The 22,025-nt window shown below is 41.6% G+C and overlaps 1 protein-coding gene across 1 annotated transcript; it reads right to left on the reverse strand.

Moving 5' to 3' along the window:
• Positions 1–270: 270 nt before the first annotated feature.
• On the reverse strand, positions 271–17,346 carry uba2 (ubiquitin-like modifier activating enzyme 2). The gene is made up of 17 exons (XM_017698857.2): positions 17,119–17,346; positions 14,021–14,104; positions 11,627–11,697; positions 11,162–11,226; positions 10,947–11,047; positions 9,829–9,950; positions 9,605–9,672; positions 8,425–8,546; positions 7,748–7,847; positions 6,954–7,105; positions 5,106–5,199; positions 3,926–4,038; positions 3,360–3,515; positions 2,964–3,060; positions 2,127–2,232; positions 1,918–2,051; positions 271–1,655 (listed from the first exon to the last, which is right to left on the reverse strand). Exons 1-17 carry the CDS (start codon positions 17,257–17,259, stop codon positions 1,459–1,461), a joined length of 1,923 nt encoding a protein of 640 aa, XP_017554346.1. The 5' UTR covers positions 17,260–17,346; the 3' UTR covers positions 271–1,458.
• Between the last annotated feature and the right edge of the window lie 4,679 nt (positions 17,347–22,025).

Here is a 22,025-nt window from a genome sequence, read left to right on the forward strand (position 1 = left end):
GTTCCAGATGATAGAAAGACAACAGGAACTCAAATAACCAACCAGAATCTCTGAGGAACGTTTCCAGCACCTTGTTGAAAGTCTGACATGAAGAATTAAGGCAGTTCTGAAGGCAAAAGGGGGTCCAGCCTTTTACTAGCAAAGTGTACCTAATAAAGTGGCCAGGGAGTGTAAATCATAATACAGCACTACAGGGACTTTATAGATGAGCTCCACCACCTCCAGCTGCACCGACAAGGCCAAAAAGACTGAGAGCGAAAGGCAAGTTCATTTTTACTGTACTCAAAAATCAAAGGGGTTATAAACAGGGGCGTGCGGCCTTTAATAACAATGACTGTAAACGTGTTATAATAAAACATACAAGTACAGCTATTGAAAAAGTGCCCCCCGCCCCCAAACCTTCTATATTCAAACACATCCTGCAAGCATCCACGATCAGACAAAGCCATGGGGCTCAGAGGAGGTCATCAAAATACAAACATCTGACATCATGGGCTGTGGACGTGCCAACTGGGTAACAGGTAGCAGCCACCCGAGCACCTGGATGAACCCTTACGCTACTAACGAGCCGAGTCTGGACTCTTGACCTCCCCCAATGTAAACAGTAGCCCACGTTCAGAAAAATAACGGTTTTCCTTCATCAACAAGGCGTCCCACACGTCTTGAGCACATACGATAAACTCTACGTGCATCGCCAACACTGCCCCGATGGAAGGCCGAGGCACATCCGGAGAACATATTTTTCCAGCTCCTCTTTCGGGACAAATCTGAGCTTATAGATCACTGATGTTTTAGCGCTGGGGTTTCATACTGAAATCCTGGCAGGCCTCTTCAGCATTAGATCAGGCTTTTCTGATTTAATGTACAAAACTCTACCTGGAAAACCACTAACGAGTTGAAGGAGGTGTGCCGAGTCCAAGAAAGCGCAGAGAATCCTGCTTTAGAGAAGAAAAGCACAGCACATGGAGGAATAAATAACTGCCTTCAAAATGTATTTAAGAAAAAAAGATGTGGTTACAACAATTTTTTTTTTTGTTCAAGAGAAACTTGCTGAACGGATGGAACAGAGAAGCAAGTACGCCGTTTTCTGTGAAACGATGCCTGCTTTTCCGGTTTTATGGAAGTTTACAAAAAAAAATAAAACAATAAATATGGAACGTTTTGACATTAAATGGCAAAACACAATGAAATACATTAAGCATTTCTTTCAGCCATAAAGATATCCATGACGTGTACACTGCTGTAAAAAGTTAAAAAAAAAAATCCCCAAAATCTCCTTATTCTGTTCAGGAAGAAAAAAGAAAAAAAAAAACAGGAAAATAAAAATAACGTGAAGACACATCCATCCAGCTCTCAGCAGTTTTTGTACAGATATATTTACATATAGTTGGTACTGGTAATGGAAACAGTATGACAAAAACAGAAGCCCCCCCTGGAAGGAGGGAAGGCTAGAGGACGCTAGTCGAGAGCGATGATGTCATCGTCGTCGTCAGCCGTCTGCTGGTCGAGGCGTTTGCGCTTGGACGCGGATTCACCCGTTTCTGCGTCGTGGAGCTTTCGCTTTAGGCTGCCGGCCTCTGTGGAAACGTCTGTGGTGCTGGAGGAAGGTTCTTCGTCGGAGTCGACGAGGAGCACGTCATCATCTTCGACCACAGCTAAGCACAGAACAAAAACAATTAGTTCAGCCACAATAAACCCGGTAATGATCAACTACATCAATAGCTACTAAGAATTTAGATCCAATATCCCAATAACGGCATGACCAAAGTTACACGGTCATAACTAGGGGCTTCAAATCTTATTGGTCTCACCAACAGGCTATAATCTCATCTTTGGCACAAAAGCATCACTGTTTCAAATTCAGTGTTTACTGCTCAATTTGAAATTCAACTGCGATCCAAAACCGGGCTGACTTACCTTTAGACGAGGTAGATGGCTGGGCGGCATCTTTGTTGCCGTTAGCGATGCTCTTCTCTTCCTCTGGGGCACTTGGAGGTTTCTCAGGGGCATCGCCGACCACCTCGAACTCCACGTCCCTCGGCATCTCCTCGCTGACGCACACGAAAATGACTAAGTACACCACTTTGAAAAATCCTTTAAAGAAGCTGAAAGACGGTGTCACTTACCAGTGCAGTACGTTGACCAGAAGCGTGTAATCCTGGAGAAAGTCATCAGCTTGTAGACGGCTGCCGTTCCGAATCCCAAAGTCTGACAGAAACTTGTTGTTGTTTGCTGCAAAAAAATAAATAAATAAATAAAAAAAAAATTTTTTAAATCAAAAGACTGATAAACAGGGATGTTTCGCAGACGTAACTACCCTCTACAAGGTCTGCCTGTATGTCAGGGGAAAACGGTCAACCACTGAAATAGTGATGCCCAACATTTAAATATTTAGCTCCAAAACTTCACACAGGCAAGACAAGACCGAGCGGCACATTTGGCGCCTACCAAACAATGGTAGATGTATTTGTACTTCCTCAGGCACTCAATTACACAAGGCGGGCAAAGCTAGGGAGAAAATCCTAGTACAGATACCCTGGATAACCTGGATGAGCCAGACATTGGCAGAATTTAGTTCTGATGTGACCGCATCTTTTCAAACTGCCACTCACATGTCGTCATCGGACAGCCAAACGCACTTGCTGGAAAGCGCCAACCACCCGTTCTGTTACGCCAGCGATTGGAGGAGACAGGGCCCATCCTATCCACCCAGAGACCGAGGCCAATAGTGCTCTCTTGGGACTCCCGGCCACAGATGACTGTAGCATCACCAAGGATTGACCTCGTGACACTTGGGAGCAGGATTCAGTGATTGGTGTCTTTTTTTTTTTAATGTGGCATTACAACATCTGTTCTGACTAATCGGATGTTGGAAAAAATAAATATGTCCTGCGAAAATTTCCAAAGCACTGTGACATTCTGGCTCGAGTCTTTATGTATGCTGGGGTACACTGCAGCCTCACCTTCCGTCTCTCCTTCCTCTGAGGAGATGAGGATCGTACCCTTTCCATCTTCTATCTGCACATCTGGAGCCACCATGCCAAATTTCTCCTTTAGTATCTGTGAAAAACCAGACGACAGGTGTCAATATTAAGAGATCTCACATCAGAAGCTTACTGCTTACTGAAGGAAGCTGGAATGAAGATGAAATGAAATCCTGTAAATACAGATGAAACCTGGGCTGAAGCTATAACATCGATACAGAACAGGTTTAATTTATACATATAAAATGTCTACAAAAACAAGATTTATAAATTCTGATTTAATATTAATGGTTAGGAAAGAAAACAGGGGCAAATATTAAAATGGCACATTTACTGTTTTACTAATAGAATAAATACTTTCACATGAACCCTTACCCTGTCTTGTAGAGCCTGTACGATGGTTTTGTGCACGTTGAGTTTGACCGTTACTTCAGGTTTGCTGGCGCAGACATAGCAGTTGGGATTAGGCCGGTCCAGAGCGCACGGAACCAGCAGCTTTTTCCTGGGGTTCGGCTGCTTGTTCAAGAAGATCTGAGGGGACAATTTCATATAGAAAAGACATTGTTCACATGTTCACATGTTCACATCAGTCTTAGTTCTAGTCCCGAAGACTCCTAGCTTTGTGTTGTACCTACTACCTAATGCACCTGTTCTACCCCTTAAATAGAGGCATTACTGCAGGAAGACCACAATGGGCAGCGTAGGGAGTGCGGAAAATGCTACAATTCTTGATTTTAATCACTATTTAAAAAAAAAAAAAGAAAAAAAGGAATTGATAAATTAGTAACAAAAAAAATAAAAAAAATAATAGAAAACATGCTTTTTATAAGGCAGTTGAAGCATTTTAGTGGGAGTAGTGCTGCTATATAAAAACCCTCCATAATAAGCACTGGCCGGCGAACACTAGTGGCTTTTAAGTAGGACTGTAAAGTATCTCTCACCGTACGGCACTGCTGGAAGTCAGAGTTTAGGATTTTCAGCGCCTCCAGTACGATGAGCCCAGCAATGACCGCGTTAGTGGTAGCGATCGCTGGGATGATGTTTCCTGCCATGGCTGGTGGGAGGAGGCAAATCAAACACATTAAAACTACAGTCATACATCTGAAACAGAAAACTGAATATAAAGGACAAAAAATGGGATGGAACTGGGCATTATAAAAAAAAAAAAAATAAATAAATAAATAAAATAAAATAAAATAAAATAAAATAAAATAAAAATAAAAAAAAAAGTAAAGTACATATTTAGAAAAATCTAGAAATAAAACCTGAACAACAGCTTAAAGAGGAAACTGATCATTTGGGTCTAATCACGGCAACCAGTACTTAACCTTAAAAAAAAATTAAAAATAAAGAAAATTAGAATCGAGAAAAAAATATTTTGTGTTGACAGATTTAGCTCAAATGTCTCCATAGCTGCTCAGCGTCCAGGAGGCCAGACTCAGGCAAAACCAAGACTGGACTGGGAATTTTTCAAAATATAATGAAAGGGAGACGTACCAAAATTCATGTAGCTCATTTAACATGATAGATAAAATAGTAATAACAATGTTTTATACCAGCTCTAAGGAATTTTCTCCTTTTCAGTTGCACTTTTCTTTTATACTAGTCAACTGAACAAGTGAAACATCACCTAGACAGAAAGGAAACAGACAAAGCTGCTTTGTGTGCCGTTGATGCAGGTCTTGTGTTAATATCGTTTACCGTTTAGTAAACAGTATAGGTCTGAGGACCACCAGAGAGTGCTTCACAGCCCACTTGTGGTCCGTGGCCCAGCTGTTGAGAAATCCTAGTTTACAACACTGCAATCAAGAGGACTCTCACCATAACACTGGCATCATAATCTCTTATCTGGAACTCATTTAACTAACCTCAGTGTTCAGGGGTGCATTTTACAAAGCAGAATTTCTCAGAAATCTGGATAACGCAAGACTCTCCGTAAGGAACGTGCCTTAGTTTCTCTCCCATTGGACAATCTTAACAACGTTTGGCTACCTGAGAATCACTGCCTTTGCGAAATGACCCGCTGGCCCAATGAACCACTTAAAATAAGTAAATATTAACTCCCTGTTAAATATTATCAAAAGAGAGAAAGACAACACGTTTCACGTCCTACGAACTCACATTTGACGTCAAAGCGGCTTTTCATGCTCATGCTGAAGATGTGCATACGCAGGTTGGCAGCCGCCGTCACAAAGTCCATGGCTGGAGGGTCATCCTGGCAACCGAGGAAGCAGGGAAAGAATAAAGAGAAAAAAAGGAATAAATAGAGAACCATTAGAGAGAGAAAGTGTGCTTGTGTTCACTAGTTATGTAGCCCAGCCTCAGGTTTTCTCTGCATGTTTAAGGATCCATGACTAATACTATATCTATCTATCTATCTATCTATCTATCTATCTATCTATCTATCTATCTATCTATCTATCTCGATATGAAGGAAATGTTTTTTGCACAAAGTTTTGTTTCAAAGACATTTAAGCTCAACACGTTTGACTGTTAAGAAAAGCCACCCTGCGGTCAAACCATAAAATACTGATTTTTTTTAAATAAAGCAAATTTCAAACAAACAATACTGTCTACAGCAGGGTTGCCCAAATGCTCCGTCTTGGGGGGGTCAGAGTGCAATGTTTGTGGTGGGCCGTGGGACAAAAAGATGACCAAATAAATAAGTAAGTAAGTAAGTAAGTAAGTAAGTAAGTAAATAAATAAATAAATATCAGTAAATAAGGGAGGCTTCCAATAGTGGTTTTATAATTGTTAATGCAATTTACGAGGAAAATCATTTAAAGCTGCACTATGTAAGTTTTGGCGATTTGGAGACCTCTCTGGGGAAAATGTGTAATTGTACGCAATGTGTGGAAGAATCACATGACAATGTTGGGTGTGCTTCGCCCCCCCTTCCCTGAGCAGATGAAAGGCATGTCTTCCGAGGATGTGAGTGAATCATCAATACTCATCAATACTCATCACACTTTCATCAGTATAATGTTGATTTTGCTATTGACAGCTAAACATTGCGCTGGACCTTCTTTCTGATGGAAGACGAATGATGTGGGCCGAGCAAGTCCAGACTCCTATTATGATTATGATTATTATTATTATTATTATTACTACTTCTCTACAGGACAATGCACAGCAGCATGCACATGCACCATCTTTGAGCATGTGTTTTTCCTCCTGACTCCATTTCAATATGAAAAAATATCTATATTTTCCCCAGTGGGCAGGGCTGGGGTCAAATCAAACATCTTCATGGGCTTTAGGCAGCCCTGGATTATAAAGACACTGAAAACTGAATAATCACTCAACCACAATATTTTTCTTTTATGCGAATATGTGGAATTACTAACAACTAAAAATATTACCTAGTTTAACATTTTATGCGCTGTTAATAAATAGAATAAAGCAATAAATTTCGGTAGTAAATTTGATATTTCATTTTTGAACTCTCCACTTTAAAAAGTTTTTTTTTCCTTTCATCGTTTTACTAGCAGGACAAACCTGACACTCTTATCCTATTCAGTTTTCACAGTACGCTACATTTAGTCATTACAGTGTGAAGCACTTTCAGCTGAATGTGTGTGAAAGGTAAGAGTTACGCAATACAACAATATTGATCTCTGTTGAGAAGTGACATCACAAAGTGTCACAGTATCCTTTAGAGCATACTGTGGATATCAGTAATTATTTATATTTAGTATTAAACATTTAAATCAATAAAACATTTCCTAACGGCATGCTTAATCACAAAAAGAGCATAATTAATTAATTAATTAATTTTAATTGGCACTACTTTGCCTTATTGCCCAACTCTTTTGAAAAGGTGCTAAATAAAGTAACATTTATTCATTTTTTTCGTGTCTCAAATCAACAACGACGCCACCGTGCATTTCTGAGTGTCCGCAAAACCTGGTGGTTTCCTACCGAAGGCGAGTCCCTGCATATCATGTAAACTACACGTCTGGTTCTCACCTTGTCCCACACCAGTTGTGCTCCATCTCCTCTCTCATCCAGCTGGGATCGGAGCGTCTCCACGCTGTGCTGGAACAGCTGGGAGTATCCGCCCAAGCTGAGCACCTGCTGATCCTTCAGCCCCGTCCCGCACACCTCGTCCTGAGAGCTTACTAACCACACATGAAAGCACAAATGCGTTAATTTAGGTTTTCTAATCCTGTTGGAGAAAATTAGTACATTTCACTGCACATTATTACTGCTTTCTCACGCCAACACAAACGGAATCTCAGGAATGGCTGGTAATGAGCTGCCAAGTGCAATTATGTGCAAGGAGAAACCGAAAGCAATGAGATCCAGTTCAGATGTGCTTTAGTTTTAATGTAGCTTATTTTTTTCATAATGTATCGTTTGACAAACGTACAATGTTTGTTACAAGATGGATCAGAAAAGGCAGATTACATGTGCGCATATAAAACCTAAAGTGAAGCAACAAAATATTATAATAATAATTATAATGTTATAGTAAAGCAGTCATAATTGCTGTAATAATTGAGGCACCAACACAAGTCATTTAAAACTAGGTGAATTTTATCATTTCTTTTCAAAAGACTTTCCCCAGTAAAAAGATGCACTTCAGGGTCAAAATTAGGGGACAGTGCTCTACAGTAATGAAGACACTAAGCATTTTCCTGGACAGCAAATTACTTCTTGATCACATTCTCCAACGCTGTCGCAACAAAACAGCTCTGCAGGTCCGTCTCACTTTCTGTAATGTGCTTAAAGTACTTTTGCAGAGATGAAAGAAACCTCACCGAGCTGCTGCACCTCAGCCCAGTCCAGCGGCACCGGAGCCTTCCTCTTCTTCCAGAGCTTGTCCATGGTCAGCAGATACATGATGTCATCTTTGAACAGCTGCAGCAACACAAAGAAAAGCCAAGTGAGTTCAAATATCCTCCTCTCAGAACAGCTGACTAAAGGCTGTCGTACACTTCAAATGACAAAATAACTAATAACGAAAACGATCCACCACCGGACATTCTAGCCAATGACCACACTATGAACTGCATGTGTCCACTCCTCTATCCAGTGATGCAAGCAACCATGTGATTTGGACCAATGGCAGACGAGGGGAATTCTCCATAATAATAAAAACAAGGAACAGTGATTTAAAGCCGTTTGGACTCTCCTGTGATGGTCATTGCAGATGCATTCAAACAACAGTGAAAACGAGGGCCACATGGAACCATCATGGTTTCTATGAAGAACATTAGATAAGCAATTTATAATCTGTTCAATGTCAAGTACCAACAGCGCGTACGACACTCAAGAACTTCTCACTACAGGACTGATACTACGTGAAGACAACATCCTGCTCGATATGCAGAGTGAAAGGAAACAGAAGCAGAGAGAAACGTCCCTGTGAGCAGACAAACACCATGTGTACACCAAGGCTTTGAAATGAAAAAGGTTAGTAGGATTCTGTTCTCACCTTGTTGAAGAGTTTGACGGGGTCGTAGCCCGTGGAGCGAGCCCATTCTTTGGTAGAAACTCGTTTGATATCTCCATCCTGATCCGAGGCTGTAGCTCGCGCTGCTGTTTCTTCAGGGTTCCCTGAAGCACAGCATAAACAACGAGTGAGGAGAATCACCAGGTCAGTCTAACACTTAACGTTTACAAGATGATGAAAATAAAAGATAATAAAGCTCTACTGAAACTGGATTAGTATCTTTAAAGAGATACACGATTATACTGAGTACGAATCTGCAGTGTGTAGTTTTACAGTCTGACAGTAATAATTGTGGAGTGATTTTAATCCAGTATGAATCTGCAGTGTGTGTAGTTTTACAGTCTGACGGTAATAATTGTGGAGTGATTTTAATCCAGTATGAATCTGCAGTGTGTGTAGTTTTACAGTCTGACTGTAATAATTGTGGAGTGATTTTAATCCAGTATGAATCTGCAGTGTGTGTAGTTTTACAGTCTGACTAATAATTGTGGAGTGATTTTAATCCAGTATGAATCTGCAGTGTGTGTAGTTTTACAGTCTGACTGTAATAATTGTGGAGTGATTTTAATCCAGTATGAATCTGCAGTGTGTAGTTTTACAGTCTGACTGTAATAATTGTGGAGTGATTTTAATCCAGTATGAATCTGCAGTGTGTGTAGTTTTACAGTCTGACTGTAATAATTGTGGAGTGATTTTAATCCAGTATGAATCTGCAGTGTGTAGTTTTACAGTCTGACTGTAATAATTGTGGAGTGATTTTAATCCAGTATGAATCTGCAGTGTGTGTAGTTTTACAGTCTGACGGTAATAATTGTGGAGTGATTTTAATCCAGTATGAATCTGCAGTGTGTGTAGTTTTACAGTCTGACGGTAATAATTGTGGAGTGATTTTAATCCAGTATGAATCTGCAGTGTGTGTAGTTTTACAGTCTGACTGTAATAATTGTGGAGTGATTTTAATCCAGTGTGAATCTGCAGTGTGTAGTTTTACAATCTGACGGTAATAATTGTGGAGTGATTTTAATCCAGTATGAATCTGCAGTGTGTAGTTTTACAGATAAAGTCTATAGTTCTTTATCTACTAATACAGCAAGGACATCAAAGGTGGGAATACATATGGTCAGCAGCAAGTGATACTGGAAGGGATAGAGAGGTCACTTACATGCAGCCTCGGGATCGGCCGTGTCCGGGGACACCTCCTGATCTGCATCCTCCTCTCCGAACAGCTGACTGATAAAACAGCACCATTAATCACTCGGTGTCCAGTTAAAGTTAAAAACAAATGTGACATACGCGGTTTAGGACTCTTCATTTGTCCAAATAGGGGGTCTCTACATGCTAATGACATGCACCATGCATAAAAAGCATCAACACCTAAAAACCTACTTGAAGAGGTATTTCGCCCACACGATGCAGTGGATGGGTTCAGAGGGAGTATTCCGGATGGTGCATCCAGGAAATGTCTTCTGTGTGGGTTTGGGTTGGCACTCGTAGCACTCTGTCGCACCCTGCAGGTGGAGTAAAAACGTGTGTTCTTTTCTTAATGTTTATTCTGGCTTCACAACTTTACCATGATAGTTCACATTTAGCTAAAACGGAGCCAGTTATTTAGCCAGTTCTAGGTCAAAACATCTCATTTCCATATAATGCATATAAATCAAATATAAAATAAAATATAAATCAATTATAAAACTAACTAAGCTAAATACAATTCAACAGTGATAACATTTCATAATTTGTTTGTTTGTATTAACTCACCTTTTCTTATCAAAATGTACTAAACATCAACAAGCAAGTTTTACCAATTTGTTATTAACCGATGAACTCAATTATCAGTTTTTACTCACAGCCTGACACAAAGGATGTCACTGTCCTAACAAATCAATTAATTTTGGACCATCTATTGATCATAAATTTGCACTGGTGTGTTAAAAATAAATAAATAATACCCCCCCCATAGAGTATATGTACTCTACAGTCCAATTACAATCAGAAATCTGATAAAGAGGCTGGATTTCAGCTCAGTAATTCCTGAGTAATTCAGATTCCTCAGCGCATGTAAACTCTTCCTCTGACTTCTTGTGGATTTCTCAGTCTGCACACGTGCGGAAACAGATGCCGGTATCAGAAATAAGCGAGCAGTGTCGCCCCAAGACGCAGCAAAACACAAAGTCACGAACGGTTTAAATATTCTTAATCTTCTAGATAATGCGTGGTCTTATTTTGTTTAAAAAAAAAAAAAAAAACACAGTATGAAGTTTTATTTTACGTTGACGTCATGAAAACTTCTGTGAGTTTACTGCCTGGCTGTAAAGCAGAAATCTGACTACTGTCTGACTCATATAGACCCGGAGGTTCCCCATTATCCGATTACTCGAGTGCACATAAACACAAGATCTGACATTCTGCAGTTATTGGATTACTGAATGCGTGTAAACAAACACAATAATAAGAAATCTGGAAACGAAAAGCACTGAAAATTGAAAAGCAGCACCGAGTCCCACCTTCTTGATGACCGTGACCTGGCCGAGGTAGCCTGCCGTACCACTCTCGATTAGAGGAATATCTGCTGCCAAACACATCCTGTTCACGTGATTCCTGGCCGCTACAGGAGATAAAAGGTTTTAAAACGCAGCAATACGTTTCAGCCAATGACGAGACGACAACCTATGCCAGTCAAAGTGTGCCATACAGTGCTAAAACCAGCAGAGACACAAACCTCTGTTATCCAGGGCGTTCATGACCAGCTGGAAATTCCTGAAGAATTCCACATTGTAGTCTGGGCTGTGAGGGACACACAAGAATGCATTAAACACAAGAACCGTAACAAAAAAATAACCAAAGCAAAAAACAATTAGCTTTATTATAACCACCTTAAATATTTCACTTTTCCCGTCTATAATTTGTAACTGTGCCGTTTCAATAATTTTACTTTTTTTTCCGATACAATATTTTAAGTCTGCAATGTCGTGTCTCATCTTTCTTGTTAAAGTATTGACATCATCATCAAACAGTGTTTTAATCAATAAAGTACTCCGATTCTGATTTTAGATGATACAGTTAGGATTATTAAGATACACTTCATATTATTACAATTTTGTGAGAAACTCCCACAAATTCCACTAATCTTAGAAGAGAGGCCACTGCTGCTGCCCGGTGGACAGTCTACGGCCCGTTTACTCACTTCATTATGCTATCGTGGTAGGCTGTGATGTTAGCAGAAGGACAGAAGCGCAGCACACTTTCTTTGGCCACCTGAAAGGAAATAATGACAAGCACTCATGCTTTTTGCTCTACAGCAGAAACATGCAGGTACATAAAACCACTAAGGCAGACGTCTCAGCAGTTAAAAGTAGGGATGCATCGACACCATTCTGTTCAGTCCGAGTACGAGTACATGGTTTCTCTGATACCATAACAAATCACCGTCGAGTCAATAAGATCTAGCTGATCTTAAACTAAGTGCATCAGCTGTGATCACCGTGCGATTTCTGAAGTCTCGCTCCTCCGTGACTCACTCTGTCTGCGTTCACACGCGCAGGTTTCTGCCAGTCCGACTGAAAACATTCTGATCACAGACCGAGACGTTAAGGTGTTTATCCGCTGACTCTAAACAACCTGATGGAAAGTCTTCGTAGGCTTGCATGTTACAAGTAATCCGATTCAAAATTATGCGCATATATAGAGAACCACTTAGTGTAGACGTTACCATGACAACCAGCATCACGAGTCCAGCCAGCGTGAGACGGGCAGCGGTGAATTACCCAGGTTTTCAGCTCCCGCACTTGTGTTTTACTTTTAAATTATTTTTAAACGAGGTCAGATTCCGGTAATCGTCCTTATTAAAGAGGGCCGAGAGGAAGACGTTGCGTTCTGAGACGCATAAGCTGGACGTCCGTCCCACCGCCGATTTTTAAAGATCAGAGCATGAACTTCGCCTCCTCTGCAGACCAGTTTCTGCTCCGCCGTGTTGAACGGTATAAACTTTTGTTATGACACAAACACAAAGAACAGAAACAGATTCAGGCGTTTACACCGATATTCTTCGGTTTAACAGATTATATACAGGATTATCCACCTCGTTCGGTTGGACGGAAATTGTATTCCAAACGGCCTCAATCGGATTAGACTATTCTGACTGAGGTGTTTACATGGACGCATTCTATTTCGAGCTATTAGTCGGAGTATGAATAGACCATCAGGCTGCATGTAAATGGCTGTGTTCGGATTCAGACTGAAGGGTTTATTCTCACCCTACTCAACAATCTGACGAAAATCTTCGTTTACATGCCGACTACAAGTAATCCGATGCAAAGTGACGCGTGGAGCAGCGCTGAGAGTGAACGTTACCATGACAGCGAACATCACGTGATGTCCAGTCAGCGTGAGAGGAGTTTCCAGTTGGCGTGTTTGTGTTTTTAATGGCTTTAAACTGATGTCAGGCTCAGGAAAACGTCCTTCACATGCACTTATAAAGGAAGACGTCGTGCTCTGAGACACCCAAGCTGGACATCCGCCCCACCGCCGTCTTTTAAAGCTCAGAGTATAAACCTCGACTCCTCTGCAGACCAGTTTCGGCTCCGCCGTGTTGAACACTATAAACCTTTCGCTATGACGCGCCGCACATGCGCAGAACGTCCTTACACGTTCCGACTGGAGCGTAATCGGATTCAGGCATTCACACTGCTATTATTCTTCTATTTAACGGGTTATTTAGAAGTTTACCCACCTTGTTCAATTAGTCTATTCCGATTGAGGTGTTCACATGGACGGATTCTATTCCGACTGAGCTATTAGTCAGATTAACGGATTATCAGGCTGCATGTAAACGTGGCTAATGTGGCTACTGCAAGTTTGAACAGATTGCTGTGCACTGACAAAGCCTACGACTCTCCCTGTATGGAAACACTCAGCCCAGCTGTGCCAAACGCTCCATCCATGAACAGTTTCAAATACAGCAGTTTCATATGAAACAGCAGCTGAGCTGAGCTGTGAACACTGTGCACTGCAGCTAAAACAGGTGGTGATGTACATGGTAGATACTAATCTAATCTATCTATCAATACTAATCTATAGCCTATATCACAAGAACAGCTTAAAGAAATAAAATAAAATCTAGTTGTTTTTTTTTTTTTACGCCGCTATTCTACGCAGTCAAACAGAAAAAAGCCGGCACAGACGGACTTGGGAAGCAAATGTCGACTTTCCCGCTTTTTGATCGGCTTTGTGTCTCCACCTGTATCGGTGATGCGGTTGTGGTTCTGTGTTTAAAAACGGACTGAAATCACAGTGTGTTCCTTTTGGGAATCTGCCCCGGCGGAATGCTTGAAGTGACCAGTGACTTTGTATCCAACACCCATGGAGTCCGTAACTCTTCTCCGAGTGAGCAGACGGTCCATCACTACCGGCTTGAGTCGTCGGTTCTTCAGTGCGGCCCTGCACAGCCGGCTTACAACACGTGGTATCAAAATACTTGTAAAGATGAATTCGTATGAGCGCAAATAAGTGTGGTATCGGTCCAATACCCGATATCTGTATTGGTATCGATGAATCCCTAGTTTAAAAAAAAAAGCCGTACTTGTGCTTTGGACTTGCCCACATGCTTCTTCTGAAAGAGGAACTGCCTGTTGAGGTTGCTGACATCAATTGTGTCCAGGTCGATCTACAGAGGCAAAAGCAAGACAGAGAAACAGACAGATGTTTACACTTCGCACTGACAAACGAAGTTGGTCACTGGCTTTCCTCCCACTGTTCTATAACTCTACATAATTTAAAGGTTAAAATGTAAATAAAGGACATCAGGATCGGCCCGACGTGCAAAGCTCCATTCTGTGGGAACTGAGAGCCAGAACTGTAACAGTAGCGGTGCTGATGTGGACCAAACACCCGAAGAGCTTAATACCTTTAAAAGTTACTTCACATGAAACTGTTATGAATCTGCTGACATTGTTTTACGGTAGACCTGAGATGAAGTTCGGGCCTAAAAAAAAAATTCAGGTCACAGCACATGCAGCGTTGTAAGGCAAACCTGTCCCATAGAAGCACTTTTCCCAACTTTCTCACTACTTTACCATCATCAGCATTACTAGAACACTTGTGTAGGATCACTGGTGCAGACACTGTGAGCCCTGGTTCCCATCACCACCACCGCTGTGAAGAAATCTGCAACAAACCACTCTGAAAGGCTTTGGTTACATCCTGAAAGTCTGCAACATCAGTGTAACTCTTCTTCTTTATGACCCGATTGTCTCTGTACTTGTTCTACCGTAAACTACTCTAACTCCATGCATCCTATACGGCCGAGAGGAGGATGGGTTCCCTTTTTGAGTCTTGGTTCCTCTCAGTGGAACTTCCTCACGCTCTTAGGAAGTCACCCTCAGCGATGTTCATTAAAGGCTGTGTCCGCATTTCTATAGGAGCAGTGTAAAAATGCGATTTACATAAAACTAAATAAAACTGGGCTGAACTGAACTGAACGAAGAGGCAACGGTCAGAACGCCACCGACATAAATCTGCGAAGAACGTCGCCACATCATCGTCACGCGATGACTGCCACAATAACCAAGACACAACGTGTAAAACACTCTTTAACGGAACAAACACTGCTTTGACTACATACTCCTTAAATAAAACAGGACTATAGAAAAGCCGAACTAGTTCCCATTTAAAGGGGAATTCCACCGACTTCTTTTTCTCCATAATTCAGTGGTTAAGATCTAAACAAAGTCAAGCTGGTGGTTTTAAGTGAAATACGTGTCAGCACTTTCTTTACAGCAGCGGCGATGGGAACCAGGGTCGATGATGTCTACAGCACAAATATAGCCCTTTTATTCCCCCCCATCCAAAACCACCAGAGAACCTACACACGTCTTCTTAATATTCATGGCATACTTTCAACAAGGTGTTGGAAACGTTCCTCAGAGATTTTGTTTGGTTATTTGAGTTCCTGTTGCCTTTCTATCATCTGGAACCAGTCTGCCCGTTCTCCTCTGACCTCTCACATCAACACGGCATTTTCGTCCACACAGCTGACCGCTCACTGGATATTTCCTCTTTTTCGGACCGTTCTCTGTGAACCCTAGAGATGGTTGTGCGTGAAAATCCCAGCAGATCAGCAGTTTCTGAAATACTCAGACCAGCCCGTCTGGCACCAACAACCACGCCACGTTCAAAGCCCCTTAAATCCCCTTTCTTCCCCGTTCTGATGCTCGTCTGCACTTCAGCAAGTTGTCTTGACCACCTCTACATGCCTAAATGCAGTGAGTTGCAGCCGCGTGATTGGCTGATTAGCTATTTGTGTTAACAAGCAACTGAACAGGTGGCCGGTGAGTGTATATGCCATCACCTGTAAATTTGTGTAGTCATCATTACACTCAGTTACAGATATTATCACAGACTGTTGTATTTTTTCTGTGTATATATGCCTGTAGAGAGGATCTGGTATTTTATTCTTGTTATATGTCTACACGCTTACTACTATTACTGTCCAGTGTCGTGCGTCTGCTACTGGCTGCTGAATTTCCTTCGGGATCAATAAAGTCTAATACTGATGATGGTAAAACAGTGGAAAATATGATCATGTTCTTTGGGACCTACTGTGGCCTTACGAGACCCTGCATGCACCCCTCCACCACGACTGGCTTAAAACACAATCTGGAACAAAACTAATGTAAAACAACATCTAAGGCACCAGGCACACTTAAAAATACGGTTCTCCGGTTAAGACGATTCCATACAGAACCAAGAACCATTCGCATGCTTGGAGTGCACTCTGTGTGGCGAAACGGTTCTTCAGACTGATCTAGAATGTGTCGTATAAGAAAAAGGTTCTACTGTAATGAGCTTGGCCCCATACCACAAGAGCCCTTTTCAAAAAGGCTCTACTTAGAACCAAATACAACACGTTCTCCATCAATGTGAAGAACCATCTCACCACGCAAAGAGCACTCTGAGCATTCAGGTGGTCCTTTCACTGTCAGTGCTTCCACTATCTCAACCAAAGGACCCTGGAGGACCCATCTGCGCTACAAGTGCAGCACATTCATAACCCTTTCCTCGAATAACTCAGTGTGAGGGAGTTCCTAGAGGTGGACGCCACCACTGTGAGCGGTTCTGACTCACAGTTTCTCTAGAACAGAGCACGTCGCCCCAAACCCCGCTCTGAAGGGCTGTTTTCCTCGGAACCGCTTCATCTTGCGGAAATTTTGAAAAAGCGGTGGAGTTGCCCTTTAACGTTACCGCTGCTTGCTAACGATAGCGCGGCTATTCTGTCCAAACAGCGATTTTAGACGCCTAACTTTACCCCCCTCGCCAAATCACGCTCACCGAATAAAAACCTTCATTTTAAGCGAGATTTTACCATAACCGTGGTTTAAGGAAGCTACCTGGTTAACCCAGTTAGCTCAGCTCATCACTAAAGCCTTAGCTTAGCTTAGCCTGTTTAATTCAACACAAAGCATGGCGCCAGAACCGAGAGCGGCACTTTCACCACAATACGACCTTAAATAAATGATAAACGCCGCCAGTTCAGCACGCAGCCCACTTTTTATGGCCAGTGCTTGATAAAAAGGCGGTTGAAGAGTGAGGCAGACGTGTGCTTCGCGTTAAAACGGGACTAATTGAACGAGGCCCTGAGCACAAAGAGGCAGAGGAGGACCCCGCTTTCCTCTTTCTCACCACTTCAATGTTTTTGAAGCCGGTCAGGACGAGATTCTTCAGCAGCTCGCAGCCGATTCCTCCAGCCCCGACCACTAGCACCCTGCAGGACGACACCGAGTCGGCCAGCTCTTTCCGGAGAGGCCCTACTAGCTGCACCATGGTTCAGTTTTAAGCGGTTGGACACGCAGGTTTCGGCCGGTAGATCCGCGCTCACGCACACGCAGCCCGCCGCGGCTGTTAGTGAGGAACGAGTCGCCAGCGAGTCGTTCTTTTGAACCGGCTCTTTTCAGTGAATCAGTCGAACAGATTCAGAAGCTTTTTCTCCCTTTCCAAATGAGGCAGCAGCGTTAGTTTGATTATCATGTCGAAATTATTCATTCATCGAGGTTTTCGGGTAGAATGTCAACAACAAAGGCTGATTTTCTCAAAAACTTTGCGTTGTTTTGACTCTAGGCTTATTAAGTCAAAAGTTTTTGAGGTAGGCTTATTAAGTCAAAATTCCAACATACCGTGTCAAAATGAAGTTATATTACATCGTTATTAAGAACATTAGACATTAAGTCAGAGAGAAAATAAGTCATTCCTTCGAAAATATTGAGAATACGTCATTGTCACTTTTTTTTTAGAAAATAAGTCATTATTTTGAAATACTAAGTCACATTTTTGAGAAAACATTATTGTTTGCATAAGTCAAAAAAAAGTAATTGAGATAACACCTCAAAATTTTAAGAAAATAATTCATTATTTTGAGGTAGTAAGTCAACATTTTGACAAAATAATAACAAAAGGTATCCATAGTAGAGATAAATTAGGGATATAAGTAAGTAAACAAAACAACAAAACATGTTGACAGGACGTTTCAGTCCACCATCATACTTAAACCATCAAAGTTAGTAGAAAAAAATAATAGAAATCGCTTTTTATTGCTAAGACATTTAAGAAACTTAGTAAATAAGCTAAAATTCAGCTATGAAGACACAGACATGGTGTATATTTACCATATTTTCCTTTGTGTAAATGATATTTTCCCAATAGGGTAACGCACACACACACACACACACACACACACACACACTTCTCCTCCTGGGTCGCGGGGGGCGCTGGAGCCTAACCCAGCTGTCATCAGGCGGAAGGCAGGATACACCCTGGACAGGTCGCCAGTCCATCGCAGGGCAGACAGACAGACAGACAGACACTCACACACTCACACCTAGGGGTAATTTATCATGACCAGTTGGCCTGACTGCATGTCTTTGGACTGTAGGAGGAGACCCAGGCAGACACAGGGAGAACATTCAAACTCCACACAGAAAGGACTCTGGTTGCCCGGCCGGGGAATCGAACCCAGGCCCTTCTTGCCAAAAGGGTAATGTTACGTTTAAAATTAAATTTCAACTGAAACAAATATGCACATCTTCATTAAAGCTACAAAACCAGACAAATCTTTCCAATAAAACTTCAATCTAAATCTACTGTAGCATCTACTCAGTGTTTACATCACGGTGACAGGCTGAAGGCTCTAAAATCGAAATATGATCTTTCAGACCCAAGTGTAAAACATACTGCATTCACCAGTATCTCCCTAAGTTTGTTCTTCAGTGTGTTCTTGAGAAAGGTCCTTAGAAAAAGTCTAGTCTCATGACGTGTTTCTTAAAGTGCAGAGCTGTTCTCACCTTTGTGCTCTTGAGTGTGTGTAGATTCTGCTCTTACCCAAGAACGAACCCCAGAGAAGAATCCACTGGTGAACGTCAGGATCTTCGTGAAAACCATGTAGGTGGGTTTGAAGAACAGTTGAGGCCCAATCTCTGTAAATTCTCCAAAATCTGGTATGGTAAATAACGGTGCATGAGTATTGTCTGAGCTTGTGTTATACACTCTCACATCATCTAGGCCGTTTACCCTCCTGGGCCTCGGGGGGTGATGGAGCCTGTCCCAGCACTCAATGGGTGGATGGTGAGAAACATCCTGGGCAGGTCACCAGGCCATCACAGGGCAGACACACAGACACGCACACCTTGGGGCAATTTAGTATCTACCTGACTGAATGTCTTTGGACTCCCACTCAGACAATGTGCATCTGGTCACCCGGCCAGGGAATCAAACCCAGTTCCTTTTCGCTGTGAGGTGACAGCGATGGCTTTCTATCTTCTGCTCTAATAACTGTGGCCATAACACCTCCTGTTAGTCCAATGAAGGAGAAAGACGTGTGTCAAACAGCTGTGAACATCTCACATCCAACTCTCCGATTCAGTGAATCGTTGCGTTCGATTCCATTGAAGTGATCTTAAGAACTCGATTCCAAGGAATCGGATCACTGCAGTTTTGCTTCAGTGTAACCGACAGGCGGCGCTCAGGGATCGTCTCAATATGCTCCGCCCCCAACAGGTTTAGGTTACTGTGTACAATATAAAAAAATGAATAATAATGATAATAATAATAATAACAGTAACAACAACAAACAAACAACAATAATAACTTATTATAAGCAATAGCAGTAGAGAAAAAAATAGATTGTACAACATATCAAATGCATTGATAAAAACATATCAAAGCAAAAAAAAAATTAAGAGTAAAAATAAATCAGTCAAATTAGAATAAACTGATAACATTTCAAAAATGAAATAACACATTAAATGGCAAATCAAATAGGGATAAAATAATAAATATGTTAATAACAGAATGAATAAAATAATGAAAAATACAACCCAATAACTAAAACATACCAGAATCATATAAAATTTGAACTAGAATCAAATAAAACAGTTGCAGGCTGAGTGGAGGAGTTAGAGACTACAGAGCTTAAAGGATCGAGATGGATCATATAACAGTGTCTGTAATGTTAATTAGACATCATATTAAAGTAAGTGTTAGAAAATCCCTTCATTTAGTGGAGGTATGACCTACGGAGCCCCGCTGATGACATCCTGTATAAATAAAAATAATGAGTGGCCTTGTATCCTAATGCGTGGCCATGACTTAATTAGGCATGGGAATTAGATGATTAAGTCGTGGCTATGAATTTGTAAGGTGTGGGAACGAGATCACGGCTTACTAGTCATGGCCATGCATTAGGATCTCGTTCACATGCATTACTAAGTCGTGGCCACGACTTAATCATCTCATTCCCACGCCTTACTAAGTCGTGGCCATGACGTGGCCATACACTCGCAGTTAAATATCAACACTTCTATTATTAACGCATGGGAACAAGATCCTAATGCATGGCCATGACTTAGTAAGGCGTGGGAATGAGAGGATTATGTTGTGGCCATGACTTAGTAAAGTGTGGCCACGCATTAGGATCTCGTTCTCACGTTTTCGTGGCCACGACTTAATCATCTCGTTCCCACGCCTTACTAAGTTGTGGCCATGCATTATTTTTATTTATACAGGATGTCACCAGCAGGGCTCCGTATCCCTCTCCCTGATCAGGCTCTGATCAGAGCTTTGTAGAGAGAGTTGCATCAACGGAAACTCAAAACGCTTGATGGTCACGTGATTCACGTAGACTTCGGATAGTTCCGAGGTCTTTGCAGGCAATTTAAACCCATAAACACAGCGACAGAACTGCGTCTTCTGGTACTCAGCAGTCAATAAATGCATTGATTTGCAATATTTATACAGAAAACCAATGTATGTGTGGAGTTACAACACTATGATGAGCCAAATTTGCTACTATTTGAGGATTAAACAGCTATCGTCACTCGCCTTGTTGGCATGTTGGGTGAATGTGAACATGGTGTCAGAGTGTGTTGTCGTTTCATTGCTTTGACTTTTCAGTATTATAGATATTATGTTCTTAACCCTGTATGGTAGTTAAGATTAGCCATATCCTAATGCTTATTGATATACGTACTTCATTGGAGGGGAAGGGATTTCAAAATTGAGATTAGATTAATTTTCTAACATTAACACATCTTTAATTAATGGTTAATTCAGTAGTCCCAAGGCTTAGATCATCTTAACGACTTGATCATGACTGTAAACTCTATGACCTTCCGGAGGAGAAGGAGCCAAAGAAATTTGTTTGGGTTGCATATGAAAAAATCTGCGATTGAAAAGTTTACATTGAAGCACATCACATCCGGACAGGACAGGACGTGATAAACACATCTATTTATATTTGTTTCTACACATATAAACATATTTTATGTATCTTGTCTTTTTACTATGCACATGTTTACTGCAAAGGATTCATTAAATAAAGCTAACTGACTGTCACGATTGGCCCCTCCCAGTCCTGTCCATGTGAGGAACCAAGGCTCACAAGGGGGACCCGTCGTCCTCTGGTCAGACTTCCTACAAAGTTATACTACTAATATTAATAGCAATAGTATAAGTTGTAGTAATAGGTAGGAGTCCATGAAAACTTCAGTGTAGGGTGGGCAGCTAGTCCAAGGCAAGTCTGACTACAGCAGCTTATGACTCCTGCAGATCAGACTATAGCAGCTTATGACTCCTGCAGATCAGACTATAGCAGCTTATGACTCCTGCAGATCTGACTACAGCAGCTTATGACTCCTGCAGATCTGACTATAGCAGCTTATGACTCCTGCAGATCAGACTATAGCAGCTTATGACTCCTGCAGATCAGACTATAGCAGCTTATGACTCCTGCAGATCTGACTACAGCAGCTTATGACTCCTGCAGATCTGACTATAACAGCTTATGACTCCTGCAGATCAGACTATAGCAGCTTATGACTCCTGCAGATCAGACTATAGCAGCTTATGACTCCTGCAGATCTGACTATAACAGCTTAAGACTCCTGCAGATCTGACTACAGCAGCTTATGACTCCTGCAGATCAGAATACAGCAGCTTATGACTCCTGCAGATCAGACTATAGCAGCTTATGCCTCCTACAGATCAGACTATAGCAGCTTATGACTCCTGCAGGTCAGACTTTAGCAGCTTATGACTCC

Source organism: Pygocentrus nattereri, chromosome 8, assembly GCF_015220715.1.
Source record: "Pygocentrus nattereri isolate fPygNat1 chromosome 8, fPygNat1.pri, whole genome shotgun sequence".
NCBI lineage: Eukaryota > Metazoa > Chordata > Actinopteri > Characiformes > Serrasalmidae > Pygocentrus > Pygocentrus nattereri.